The 14,926-nt window shown below is 39.3% G+C and overlaps 1 protein-coding gene across 2 annotated transcripts; it reads right to left on the bottom strand.

Annotated features, from left to right (window-relative positions):
• Positions 1-686: 686 nt before the first annotated feature.
• Positions 687-6,185, bottom strand: LOC110046610 (adenosine receptor A2a-like). Of its 2 annotated transcripts, XM_020752297.2 has the most exons (3): positions 5,852-6,185; positions 5,450-5,738; positions 687-2,236 (listed from the first exon to the last, which is right to left on the bottom strand). In XM_020752297.2, the coding sequence occupies exon 3, from the start codon at positions 2,233-2,235 to the stop codon at positions 1,318-1,320; it is 918 nt and encodes a 305-aa protein (XP_020607956.1). In that variant the 5' UTR covers position 2,236; positions 5,450-5,738; positions 5,852-6,185; the 3' UTR covers positions 687-1,317. The 2 variants fall into 2 exon arrangements, with proteins under 2 accessions (XP_020607956.1, XP_020607955.1); XM_020752296.2 differs by lacking the exons at positions 5,450-5,738; positions 5,852-6,185 and adding an exon at positions 2,396-5,435.
• Between the last annotated feature and the right edge of the window lie 8,741 nt (positions 6,186-14,926).

Raw genomic sequence — 14,926 nt, 5'->3', positions numbered from 1 at the left:
CGCTGAACTTTTATAACGAGCAGCGCTTGTAAAGCCGCACTGAGCTTTCAAAACGATTTAGCCGTGGACATATTTCACGAGGCTTTTATCGGCGTAACCGCTTTTAGAACGACGAATAACAGATTTCGTACTATGTATAGGCTTTTTTACAAGTAGAGCTTTTTATAGAACCCATTACGTACAGCACTACTTTACACAACAACCGACTAATGTAGTTTACCATGCAACAGGATCTAACATTTTGTCAGTTTTCCGGCGCGGGTACCTAATTGATTACACAAATCCGACCATCTGGTGCATCTGTCACAAGTGAGCATGACAAAACAAGTGAACCCCCGCTATATGAACTATCATATCAGTTTGCATTTATTTCTAGGCTGCCGACGTTTGAAACAAGCCAGTGCGGGAGGCTAAGGTTTACCGGTTTTCATCAAGTTTAATTCATAGATTTTTGGATTCACAGTGGCGGATCTAGATCTATTTTGGGTAAAAGAAGAAGAAATGACAGAAGGAAGAAAAGCCGGCAGGGCAAGTAAAACAAAACCGGGCCCCCATCTTAGCTCAAGGTCTGGAAGCGCCACTGATACAGATTGGTTCTATGGTCCATAGCTCTTTTCTCCCGTTGTAAACGAAAATAGAGAACAATTGAGAAAGCGGAGGGAAAATGAACGAGCGTACACTTGAAATATTTACACGGTAAAAAAGCCGGGACGTCTTGTAATTTCTAGTCTTTTCAACCAAGAGTAAACAAGTTCTGTCTTCTCACCAATCATCCAGGCTATCAAACGAAATTAGGGCAAGTAGCTATATCAGTAGTAAGAGAAAATTAAACAGGATGAAAAACTCTATTGAACGCAAATGTCGTATTATGCCTGATTTAAAGACAACATTTTAACTTTCAAAACAAATAGCTACCTACCAAGTTAACTAGAAACTGGTTTATCCTCGCATATTTCTCATAAAATAAATTATTTCATATTTGAATGTAACAATGTAATGATTGACTAATAACAATTTCTTTCATATATTTCGTATCTTAATGTTGTTTTTAACTAAAAGCGTTTTTTTTTTCAGTGCACATAAACTACCGTGAATTAATAACATTCTAACCCTTAAGTTTAATTTGAGAGTATACTGATAATGTTACTTAAGTTAGGCCTTTTTGATGGTTTTCGGTAATCTTCGCAAATTTCCGGGAAAGCATAGAAGCGTTTGCACGATTTCCGACAAACTCCACGAAAATCTTCTTAAAACAATCGGAAGAGAAATTTTACTGTTTCTTCCGACTGCCATAAACACGTAAACTATTCTGTACGTCTATCTCTGTTCCATTTGAAGAGGTGAGCGCTGTCTATCCACGGCCCCAACCCGTAGGAGTTGTTTAACTTCCTTCTTGATGTCATGTTTGAGAAGTGCATAAGCGAAGGGATTAAACGCGGAGTTAGCAATCAGCAGCAATACCTGTGCCCTGTTTAACTCAAATGGAAGATCACAAAGCTCAAAGATGTCACAGCAGGACACTGCAATGGTTGTCGAGTAACACAGAACGAAGAATATGACGACGAATGCGATGAACCCCACGGAAGACCTTGCTCTGTTACCATGGCGCAAGGGAGGCGGGTTGGTGCTGCCCGGAGCGGGCTGATTGTAGCGTAATTGCTGCATGACGTTCGCCGTCTCGCGAGCGTGTTTTCTGGCGATGTAAAGCATATGTGCAGTGACAAACAGCAAGCTTACCGGGGGAATAAACTCGAAAATGACTGTCACTACGTAAGTGTAGTTCCTCATGTAGAGTATATGTTCTTCAGTGTTTATAAAAATCAAAGGAACAAAGGAAAAGATGAAAGGAAGAATCCAAGCCGCAAGGGTGAAGGCCACAGCCCGGTTCCTCGTCATAAATAAGACGTAGATAAACGGTTTCACGATGGCTATGTACCGGTCCACTGTAAGCGCGCACAGGTTGGCGACAGACGCGTACAAGAACGCCCATTGGAAAGACGCGAGTAGATGGTAGCGGCATTCTTCTATGGGTAAGCAGAAAAAATCGCCTGGAAACACGCTCAAGCTGACACCAAGGTCCGCGAAGGACAAAGACACGAGAAAACGGTTCGTGGTACGGTGGAGCTGCTCTTTTGAAGCAATCAGCAAAATGATGAAGCTGTTACCGACTAAAGCGAAGCCAGAGAGGAGAAATCCCGTTACAAGAAACCATTGAGGTTCTATCTCGTCCATCATCCTAAACGCAAACAGTAATGTTTTGTTAGCCAACTTCCTATTTTCCCTCGTTTTTATTAATTTCGGAAGTTGTGGAATCGAAGCTGTTCTCGGAGCTATTGCACGAAAAAAAAAAAAAAAAAACTAAGAAAAACGAAGTTGTAAAGCAAAAAAATCTCACTCAAGTTCCTCCTCGCTTGGTTCAGTAAAATTCAACTGTTGGGCCATTTTCTTTCGTCACTCACTTCAACAATATATCATTACTGCTCTGAAACTTTGCAACAAATAACAATAAGATGGAGAATACATGCTAAAATGAAATGAAATGAGCGGCGCTCAATTTGTTCTGGACTGACTAATGACGCGTTTTGTCTATTGAGTTGTATTGAGTAGCATGACATTTCGATTAAATTTCGCTCATGTAAATAACAAGCCCCATATTTCTCCAAACACGAGGCTACTACATTTAAAAATATTTGACTGTTTGAATAAAACTTTGTCCCAATACCGTTTTCGTTCACGTATTGAATTATAATGCATCAAGTGTAGTTCTGTGTTTTGCTAAGTTTGAACGGAAGCTGAGGAACTTTTAATATAAATGCATTAGCGTTAATTTCGATAGCACCAGAATAACTAAAAAAAGCTCAAGAATAAAATAGGTTTCTGATTCTCTATTATTTCGCAGATATCATAGATCTATCGTCTTCAGAGAGTGCGTGTTTACGGAATTTCTCGCCTTTGAAAAACAAATTGACACCAACACTTTTTTTCACAGAGATCGGTGAAGTATTTATTTTCGATGGCTATTTTTATTAATTTTCTGTCAGACTACAGACAGCACTGACACTTAGCATTCTGCTAGGAAATGAACACTTCATATTATGACGGAAAGATCATCTTTTTTCCTCCTTTGAATGAGTTTTGTAATTATCTTTCTGTTCGCGTAACAAGTTAATAAAGAAAGTCGCAAGCTGTATTTTGCCTCGTGCTTCATTCGATAGGTGTACTCAAACTTTCAACTCTTAACTGTCTGTTATTCACGCATTCGGATAGTGAATCTGTACTGTTCGCAAGAAAGAGAGAAAAATTCCACGAGAGAGCTGCGGAACTGAGAAAACCAAACTGTGTTTCTTTAGTTTTTTTTTCCGTAATGAAGTTTTCCCCCTAAATGTCACTTGTAGCTAGCGCTGCCAAGCTCATGTCTTACTCAATTAGCAAGTGCTAGATGAAATGGACTACCCAGGCGTTTGCATTTTATATTATCGATTTGTAAATGGCACAGCACAGAACAGCCCAGAACTAAAATGATCAAATTCAGCAGATTATTTCATTTCCCCAGTTTGTAGAAATGGACCAATTATGGTGGCATATCTGAGATGTGACTCCGTGTTTGTTTTATTTCTATAAACAAGGGAAATGAATTAATACACTGTGCTTATATGTTGTCTTTTTTCGATGAACCATACACCGGTAAAAACGGACAACCTTTTCCGCACGCCGGCTTGAAAAGGAAATCTTTGAATGCGCTCTTTTAGGGGCTGGGAGTAAGATGGACTTGCCGATACCCCACCATGTCCTTTAATTTATCATCAGGGGGAGCGGTGTTAGAGATGCAACGAAATGAACGGATTTCCTTACGAAGATTCGTGCGAAGATTCACTTGGGTAAGCAGCAGAAACCACCCAAAATGTAAATATCTGTCTAAGTTTTGATGATATCCCGCCAGATTTATTGTGACTTTCATCAACAGGCCTCGCGTGACACTAGTCACGAACGAGATGGGTAAACTTACCCCCTGTCAGACACTTCTGAGAGCACCTGACTCTGAACACTGTGAAGTGACGCGTCATGGTCCTAAAAAAACTGAGGTAGCGATTTAGATTGGCTGGTTTCTTTTAAATAAATTTGCATTATTTTGACTACTTAACTTCGGGTATTAATTGGAAATTTATCTGAGCTTGGTTTTAAAGAGAAGGATGTATTGTTTTCTTCTCTAGAAAAACACGGTTTTCAATTACCTACAAAGAAGCGGAACTCGCTTCGTTTGCGACAGAGAAAAATTGCAGGCATTGTTGTGCCATCAGTCCCATGGACCAATCTAAGATGTGACTCCGTGTTTGTTTTATTTCTATAAACAAGGGAAACGAATTAATACACTGCGCTTATATGTTGTCTTTTTTCGATGAACCATACACCGGTAAAAACGGACAACCTTTTCCGCACGCCGGCTTGAAAAGGAAATCTTTGAATGTGCTCTTTAAGGGGCTGGAAGTAAGATGGACTTGCCGATACCCCACCATGTCCTTTAATTTATCATCAGGGGGAGCGGTGTTAGAGATGCAACGAAATGAATGAATTTCCTTACGAAGATTCGTGCGAAGATTCACTTGGGTAAGCAGCGACACCACCTAAAATGTAAATATCTGTCCAAGTTTTGATGATCTCCCGCCAGTTTTGTTTTGTTATGACTATCATCAAAGGCCTCGCGTGACACTAGTTACGAGCGAGATCAGTGAACCCACCCCTTGTCGGACACCCCTGAGAGCACCTGACTCTGAACACTGTCAAGTGAAGCGTCATGGTTCTAAAAAAAGGTAGCGATTTAGATTGGCTGGGTTCTTTTAAATAAATTTGCATAATTGTACTACTTAACTTCGGGTATTAATCGAAAATTTATCTGAGCTTGGTTTTAAAGAGAAGGATGTATTTTTTTCTTAGAAAAACACGGTTTTCAATTACCTACAAAGAAGCGGAACTCGCTTCGTTTGCGACAGAGGAAAATTGCAACATTGTTGTGCCATCAGTCCCAAAATGTTTCAGGCGTTCGTTGTAAAAATACAGAACTTAAGTCGTTATTTCCCTCATTCGGTTATTGCCCTCTTCGATAAGCAATAAAATAGCTATTTTTCAAAATGCGAATCTGACGTGCTAGTATGGCGCAAAAAAGCGTCTTTTCCTTAATATATATACATATTTTTTAATGACAGCTGATAAACAAAAGCGATCGATCTATCGCAAGCTCAGTTAAGAAACTAATATTTTAGCTAAATTGGATACTATATGCATTTCTTTGGTTTTCAGGAGAACAAGATTATCAGTCTGAATATAACACTAGAAGCGGACACCTAAAATGGTTGTTTTAGAATTAATTATTGAATGTATTCAAGCAAACAAACACATCTTTTTGTCGTATTAGAAACGTAACAAGGAAGAAAGGGAACCAGTATATTTGTACCTCTAACATGCGATCCGTAACCCGGCTGGTTCTGAATTGGCCAAATGTTCCTTTGAAATAAATGAACTTGAAATAATTTTTGAAGAAATCTTTCAACCTGACGCTAGCCTTCCTACTGGTGGGCAGCTGGGGAGATTTCCCGCTCGGGGTCTTTGTTTCGGCTGCAGACCGTGCTCAAACGAGCTAGAGCGGCGAATCCAGGAAGAAAACTTGAGTGAATTCCAATAGCATTCATACGTGAAATCCAAGCAAGCTACCAACAGTGACTCCAGGAAATATGTAGCAAAGACTAAACCAACGAAAATGAAACGTACAATTAACTAGTTTTCATGAAATATGATCCCTGCGAGGAACAGAAAGTCAAAGAAGACTAGTAAAATCTTAATTTTACAAGTAACGTACGGTGATCATGAAGAGATTTTCCCGAGACTTTCAGAATTGTATCCCTCTATCCGGCTTGTTCCTTGTCACGAAATTTTCGTTCCACTGAACTTCTCAGAGTGAAATTCTAGATGAATAGCACTGAAAAATAATCATAGTTTCAGATGCACTTTGTTTAACAAATTAAACTGCCACTTAAGTCATGTCGCGCTAAGCAGTTACGTCAGTGGGGAGTCGGTTTTTGATATCTTCTTCCAGAACAAATTGACAATATTGAGCGGCCATGACTTCGAAGACGTAATTTTTTTTAATCCCATCCATCTGGTTTAGGCTAAAATAATCATCTGATGTTTATATGGCGTTTTTAATCTTGTAATAATCAACCACACGTTTGTCACACGCAGGTAACAATTTGATCATAAACGTTTACTAATGTTGACCTAATTTTAATATATTCAAGTCAATATCACATTCTCCCTAATGGAATAATATATTTTCATCCAAATCATTAGAAAACATTTTTGCGCATGCTGTGCACCTAAAATCAGGGGCGAGAAAAATTAAAGCAAAGGAGAAAGCAATATAATCAAAATGAAAGAATATTCAGTAAAATATATTAAAACATAGAGCTCAAAAAGCTGCCAGCTAGCTGTTTAGTTGTCAAGATAACTTACATATTAGAGAAGAATCCGGTGTTTTGTGCACTTCAGAAGGCTACTAAAATCACTTGGTCACAAAATTTTGGTTGCGTTAGAGAGAAATCCTAGAGATATGGTAATCATATGTTATTCAAAGTTCAGCTGCACTTTTGTTTAACGCTGAAAGTGGCTTCACTCACCTTCCGTTAGGCAATCGCGTAGGAAGCCAGTTTACCTTTGACACTGTCGTCTTTCACGCAATCAAACTGTCAAATAAAGTTGCCTAACAAGAAATTTATGCACGACCCTGAAGCAGACAGCCCTCTTAAAAACCCAAGCATTTGATTTGACTGCAAATGCTTAGCTTCCTCCCATCATTACTTTTTCTCTTGCTTACTTGATGATCATAAAGAGAAACATCTGTAGCATTTTTTATTTCTTTTGATGATGTATTCAGGCTTTGTCAGACGTCCTTCGAACTAACTCATACAGCCTGCAGAAAAGTCGGGTTAGCGCGAAACTGGCGAAACGTGGTCGTGCTCTGTGTTCCGTCCCGATTGTTCTGCTGGATGGCTAACTAACTCATTATACCCGGTTAGGGGGGTACTCCCTATTATGGTCTGTACGGGGAGACTCTTGCCCGTAAGGGATACCTTTTTAGGTAGTCAGGTATATTTAACAATTATTCCACGAGCGCGCGTTGGATATGAGATGGTAGAGTTGGCTATAATCGTCTCATATCCAACAGGCGCGAGTGGAATAATTGTTTCATTAAAATCGCCCCCAAAATATAGAAAGATAAAAACTAAAACAAAAATAAACACACTCAAAAACATCACACGTACGCTTGCCATATTTGTAGAGCATGGTATAATGGCCCATAACCCATGATGGCTAAGCCAATGAAAACTCTCGAATTGCATTATGCAATGAACCAGTTTTTCATAAAAAAAAGGTAGGCATTTCACAAGTTGAAGTATACGAAAGAGTGGGGAAATCTGTCATTTAGTTATTAAAAAGGACTTTAATTTAAATGTTTCGAACAGACGCATGTTGTGGTCGTGTGATTAAATTTTTAACGGCTACATCGAAAATGACAAGAAGATTTCCTTTTATGGCAATTTACTCATAATAAAGGCCGGTTACGAAAGCGTGTGAAAAGCGTACCTTTTTTAAAATTAAAGGTATACGACAGGAGTACCTTTTCTGGCAAAATGGTATACAAAAGGGTAACGGGTCGGGCCCCTTGGCTCCCCCATATGATATAGTACCCCTGGGTTACCATGTTTCGCGCCAAAAATGTACTGAAAATGACAATTTCGTCTTCCGTTTCTCAACAACTACTTAATCTGGTATGTTTTGCCATAAATGTCTAGAGTACAATTTTGAACAGGTTACTTAAATAAATGAACAATTCATTGGCGATGCTGCATCTATAATTGGCTGTTCGAGACTTTAATCTTAAGATTCAACACGATACCTTGTCACGTTCTTGAAATCTCGAAACCAATCGCAGTACAATCGAAAAAAAAGTAAGAGTGTACTTGATTAAATGCACAGAGCTACTAAAATAACGCACCCCCAAGTGACTTTGCCAATAGTTTAAACCTGCCCGTTGTCACAACGTTCAAAAACAGAAAAATTTCGTTGATCGAAACCAGGAAATGAACTTGATGTCTCGCAACTTTTGGATCCCTGCAATTGCTTCGATAAAAGTAGACCTTAGGGCGCTGAACACGTTTTAGTAACGACTATAGCAATTCTGTGACGAGACTTATAATCGGCATGTAGTAAGCTTGGTAAAGGATCATTATAGCAGAGGGGGACCATTACATTATTGGTGGTTCACCCCTTAACAGGTGCACTTTACCATGAATTGTCCCGGTTATTTTAACGCCCAAGGGTGATTGAAACTGATAAGCAAACAAATATATACTGATCCAAATTTTATATCAGCTACCAGTAGAGTATGCAAATATCTCAATTTATCAGTACAGCCCGCAGCCATCTGAAAAAAATAATAGTTGGCTCTTTAATTGTCCCGGCAATCTGGTGATTGGTTTCTGCCCGCTTTGAAATTCAGATAACGAATTAAATATGTTTTTTTTATGTGGTGAAAAATAGAAAGATCACTCGAAAGAAATACTACTGTGATAAAAAAAGAAACAGAATATATTTTCTGTTCCCAGCTATCGAAAGTCAGTAGAAAACTTTGCATGTTCAGTTCGTAAGTGATTTTCTTTCGCCAAACACAATGGCAACAATTGTGAAGTCAATGCGCTTCAGTTGGTTTGCCACCAAATTCTCAAAGCTAACTTTATGGCAGAAAATAGAAAACAGACTTAATGAATGTTTGAGCTTGAAAAAAACAGGCGCATTTATAGAATCGATCAAAGTGATGCTTGTCGGTTATGCCAAAGATAAATGACTTCAATTAACAAGCAAATTCCCGCGAAAGAGACGTTCTGTCTCCTCCTTTCCATCTCATTCAAATACAAACTTCCAAAAGTGGACGAGTCATCTCTCAGGGTTTGTCAGTAGAAAGAAATAGAATGAAAACTTCCGGTAACAGAGTAAGGGCAGCCGAAAATTTATTTTCACTTGCAATATTTATCTTCTAAAAATGTGTAACAAGGGAAATACGTCTATTGGTGGCGGTTTCGTAAACTTATCTATTATTTAGTCATGGCTGAATCTTTTCAAACACGTCGCTTTCCATGCAGCTGAAGTTCACACTCACAGTTGTATCAATTCTCCTTAGCGACTGCACTACATTTCGTTCAATACCAGTTTGGAGAATATAGTTTAATTTTACATCAACAAAATCACTTGTCTGCTTCACAATGCGCTATTATTCAGTACAACTAGAAATCAGATGTTGGAACAGATAGCTGTTGTTGCACTGATGATTTTCCACAATCTCACTAGCTTTCTCCTTAACAATGCACTGATGATGTATGGAGAAAATAGAAGTTAATTACACACTTTGCTGAGCCTCTGCACCCACAACACAGCATCAACAAACTTGAAAAAATTGTATGTATAAATTATTAAGAAAAGATGAAGAAACAACCAAACCGCACATGCAGATAAACAAACTCATTTTCTTTACCTTTCAGGAAAGCTCAAACCTCGCTCGATGGCCTCTTCCGGTGAAAACAAAGCTTTTTAACGCAGTGCAACGCACGTGTAATTTTTTCACGACTAATCTTAAACGCAACACAAGCAGAATAAGACGTAGTCCACACCCTGAACTCTCCTTACTTCTCGCCCCATTTGAAAGGAGAGTTCAGGGACTGGACTAAATAAGAGGAAGAAGGCGGTAAATTAAAAATTAAAGCATCGCACTCCAAACCCTACCATCGTAAAATCATTTGGGTTATTCCAGCATTATTCCAGAATCTAATGTTGTCTTTTTGAAGCATGTTTAAATGTGTTTACATCGAGGATCTTGAAAACTTTTAGTCGAATTCTTTCACGTTCTTCGTTTTTAGTCAATCTATGATCTTTAAACAACATTGCTTGGTTCATTGCTCTCTCACTGGGGGTTCTATTTTCGCAAACATCTCCTCCATTTGAAGGTAAATTTGTATATCGTAAAACAGACGCCTCAAATTGTGACAGAGCTCCCTTAAAAAGTGGTCAGTTACGAACTGAATTAAGTTCAATTGATGGCAGAGACCGACCTACCTGAGATCTGTGGAATCCGTCTTTGGTGTCCCAGCGGATGACTATAAACAACGCAACATGTAAAGTCGCATTGCTTATAACCTCATCCGCGCTAGAAACATTCGTCAGTGATGGACATGGCGCTAATGAACATGAAATATGACATCAATGGAGATAGAGACAGAGATATAGTATCGTATTGAAATTTTGGCCCGCTGCCGTGATAAAATAACACCGCATTCAGAACTTCCATATTATGACAACAATGGATATGAAAAAATGGTTTTACTTAAATTGACCATCAATCAAAATAATTTCTTGCTAGAAATTTCTCTTTTGTGTCTGTTTGCTCCTTGTTTTTCGGAGAACGCTTTTAAATTATTTGGCCAGTTGCGAGTTTGGATCACAAGCGTTCATCCTGTTGACTGCAACTAGATCAACATGTTAAGGCCCCCGGTCCACACTACGCCTGGGAAATTTGTAAGCGAAGGTTTCACTTAGAAAACGCATCAAATGTTTTCCGTCCACACTACGCGGGAGGAATTTAAAAACGCAACAAACACCGTCATTTTGGATTTGTGTTCCGGAGGAACACTCGGGTAGGGAATATCACATGATTATCGTGACTGCATTGTTTTCAAAAGCTCCGTTTTCAAAATGTTTTCCGTCCACACGAAAACGAAAAGGCGACGTTTCAAAATTCCTCCACGATCCACTGAGTTGGAAGAGCGTTTTCGAAAAGCCCGTTTTCGTGACAGATTAGTGTGGACGGTAGGCCTAACCGTAGAAATAAAGCTGCGTTTTCAAATTCCTCCAGAGTAGTGTGGATACTGCCTAAGTCTCAAAAAATACTAATAACTTAAAACCACATTTTGAGTTTATGGATCTTAAAATTCTCGAGCAGATTCACCCACAAAATTTTGTGCGGGTGAGAACTGGAGCGCTTGAAAGCAACACTCACACCTGTAAACGTTGTTTCTGTTAGCTATACTACGGACATGAAAAGTTTCGCGTTTTTTTGCGGGCTCTCGGGCTCTCGGGTGGGGTGGGTAACAGGGTGAGGATTTCCTTCGTCTTCCCAACATACCTGGCGCACAACATATCAATCGCTATTATTCAGTCATTTCCCAATGGACAATCGGGTAAATAGCGTTAACATTTTGCACTCGTAGCTTCGCAGTAGAAACGTTTTGTGTTTTCTGTAGCCTCTCGTTTATGCTAATCATTTTGCCGATCTAGATCCACTACCATGATGTATTTTGTACACATGTTTATGTTTCTTAAGAAGCTCTGGGGAGACTAAGAACACGTTTTCGGCACCAGGATTTCTGGGATCGTTAAACAAAGCCCGCGTGGCTGTGATTAGGTAATGGCGTGTGCGTTTTTTGTATTTTATTTGATTAGGTAATGGCTGCCTTTGGATACGTACCACTGACCAATCACATCTTGCTCTTGTTACCATGATGATTGCTAACGGCTTGCAACCCAGCGCCACGCTTCCTGCCATAAATATCGGCATAGAGATTACCTGTAACAGGACTTATCATCTCGCAAAGATCATTAAGATCCGACTTGCATCAAAACTCCACTAGCCCTTTACAGTAGTTTAGTTAGTCGGGGAGCACTGCAAAAAAGTGGAGAAAAATTGAGGTAGAAGACGGTGCGAGTAGGCAAAACAAAATTCTAGTTTCCTCTCCTATTTTATTCTTTCGCTTGCCTTTTTCGCGCTGCTACCAAGTAGAGGAAGCGGCGTTGATTAGGGCTCTGGATAGGCCTTTCCTCAAATATCCGGATATTAATGTTTGGGGTATTTAGAAGTTTTCGAGATATTTAGAAAATTTAAGGATATTTTGAAATATTCATAGCTTTTCTTTTGGCATTTTCCCGCTTTTTTCTTGAAACAATACTCAGTTCTATGCCAGAAACAATCTAGTTCAGCGATTACCTACTCGAAATATATATTCCATATCACTAAAAAGGCTGAACTAGCAATTTTCCAATATGGCGGATACTGGTAACGTTTTCTTGCACAGATTACAACCTGGTGTGCAATTTTTTTTTTTAGAAAAATGACTTTTACTTCAAACCGGTTTTGTCGCTTTGCACTCAGCCTCAAGATCATGCGGCAAAATATTCACCCTCTATGGTGAGGTGGGGATATTTGACAATATGGCGGCTCACTAGAAGTAAACGACACTTGTGAATTGGCCAAAAACAGACCCAAATTCAATGGTCAAGAGGAAATCTCCATTTAAAGCTCATCGTAAAGGAGTCTCTTGTGTTAACTTTGGTCCAAATGGACAATTAATAGTTTCGTCGTCAGCTGACAAACCGATCAAAATACGGAACTTTTCGGAAAAAATTGGAAGGGACGTTGAAAGGCATTCTCGAATGTTGTTTGGAATTCAGAAAGCCGACTTCTTGTTCGGAATCAGATGACACTAGTTTCCAACAAAACGTGAGTAACAACTCTTCTTGGTCATCAATATGTTGCTGCTTGAATATGAAGCTGGTTGTGTCAGTCCCCCGGGGGGAGGGGGGGTACTCTTATACGGGCTTTATAGGTCTGTGCGGCCACAAAAAGTAGGTTTTTCAGTCGTTTTGGTCATAAAAAGTTTATTGCTTTTGGCCATTTTGATCTTAAATAAGGTATGGTTTTAGCACTCTAGTCTTGAATTGGGTATGTTTCTTAGAAGATTACAATAAGACCGTCAACAAAAGGCCTTCATAACTTATGTATAGGGCAACTGTGCCAGCTACAAAGGTCATAAATTGGGTATCAAATTTTTGGCCAGGTCATAGATAGGGTAGCAAAAATCGCAGATTTTGGTCATAAATAGAGTAAGGGTTTTGGGGAGTGGGCCACACGCCCCCACCCAACTTTTCTGGGAGTTCCCCGCCTCCAGGTGTCGGCCCTGTGTCGGGCTCATTTAATGAAAGCATCAAGATCTAGAATGTATCTGAAGGTGTACAGTTTTAGTTTAAAAGCATTCAGTACAAAAATTATCCAGACTGCAGAGTGGGTACAATATGCACACTGAGAAAAAAAACATTTTTTGGTCTTATTTGATAACATGTAATTGATCATTATTGTAGCCTACCATTGTCACACAGTCATCTTTCTGCAGTCATCGCCTATGACAATGTGCATTGCTGGGGAATATTCTTGGCCTGGTCAGTGTAAAACGCAGATTGCGGACTACAGACTTTTTAAATACATCTATGGGTTATTGACCAAGCATGAGGTTAAGATGACTGGATATTGGCCAAGTTCTTTTTATGCATGTCTATGGACCAAGACATAAACACGCAAAAAAGAATGAGGCACTCAGTATCCAGCCATCTTGACCAAATAAGCTTGGTCAATAAAGGTTTTATTATAAGGAAAAAGAACACTATATTCTTGCAGGACACAGAGGCTTATCCCGAGCAGGCAAGATAGCCCCATCTTGCCTGCTTGGGTAGCCAATCACAATGCACAATTCGGTTCATCTTGCCCACTCACAGAACTAACCATAAAATAAATTGTATTATTTCCATTATCGATTGCTAACTGTTAGCATGGTTATTCAGGCTAATTGCAGTGGAAGTCTGCCCTCCGGTTTGCTTGAATATCACTCCAGCTAGCCTGCCCATCACTTAGGTTAGTCCGAATGGAAACGCAGTTTGCTGAATCTATTTAGCCTGTTTACATTTAGCTTTCAATGATGGAAATGGTAACAGTTAAAAAGTTCAAGAGTCTGCAGTCTGCATTTTACCCTCAGTCTGCATTTTACCCTCAGTCTGCTATTTACCTCCAGTCTGCTATCTGCATTTTACTCCTGGTCAGCCTCAATCTGCTATTTACCCCCATTCTGCAATCTGCATTTTACCCACAGTCTGCATTTTGCCCCCTGTACACAGTCTACATTTTACCTTCAGTCTACAATTTACTGTCAGTCTACATTTTACCCTCAGTCTGCTATTTACCCCCATTCTGCAGTTTGCATTTTACCCTGTCTGCATTTTGCCCCCTGTATGCAGTCTACATTTTACCTTCAGTCTACATTGAACCCTCAGTTTGCATTTTACCCCTGGTCCTCAGTCTGCAGTTCGCAGTCTGTGTTTTACACTCTGACTTGTTGTTATCCTGATTCAGGTGTTACATATTAAAACATAATAAATGTAGAACAGTAATTTACTGTTCAAGAATTTATTTTCTTGACTGTTTTTTTATGTTTTCTGCAGTTCCAAGCTGTAGTGATTACTCAGTGATCCCCTGCCATGATACTCAAAGGACAACTCCAGTGGTATGGCATGCATTTTAAATCCAGTCCACAGTCCACATTTTACCCTCAGTCTTCATTTTATCCCTGGTCTGCAGTCTACATTTTACACTCAGTCTGTATGTAACCCCCAGTCTGCAGTCTGCATTTTACCTTCAGTCTGCACCATACCCCTGGTTCGCAGTCTGTATCTTACCCTCTGTCAGTCTTCATTTTACCCCCAGTCTGCAGTCTGCAGTCCTCAGTCTACATTTTACATTGACCATTGTTGTTATCCTGATTCAGGTGTCAAATATTAAAATGTGATAAATGTAGAACAGTAATGTACTGTTCAGGAATTTATTTTCTCAACTGTTTTTATGTTTTCTGCAGTTCCCAGCTGTAGTGATCCCCTGCAATCATACTCAAAGGACAGCTGTAATGGTAAGTCTATGAGATTCTTTTTGTGCTTATTTTTTTACATTTGCTACTAAAAGAAGTTTCTATTACTTAAGATGCTTTCATCATTATTTGTTAAATTGAAA

The sequence above is a fragment of the Orbicella faveolata genome, unplaced genomic scaffold (genome assembly GCF_042242905.1).
Source record: "Orbicella faveolata isolate gen_17 unplaced genomic scaffold, um_ofav_v1 contig_35, whole genome shotgun sequence".
Lineage (NCBI taxonomy): Eukaryota > Metazoa > Cnidaria > Anthozoa > Scleractinia > Merulinidae > Orbicella > Orbicella faveolata.
This window is presented reverse-complemented; position numbering and strand designations above follow the sequence as displayed.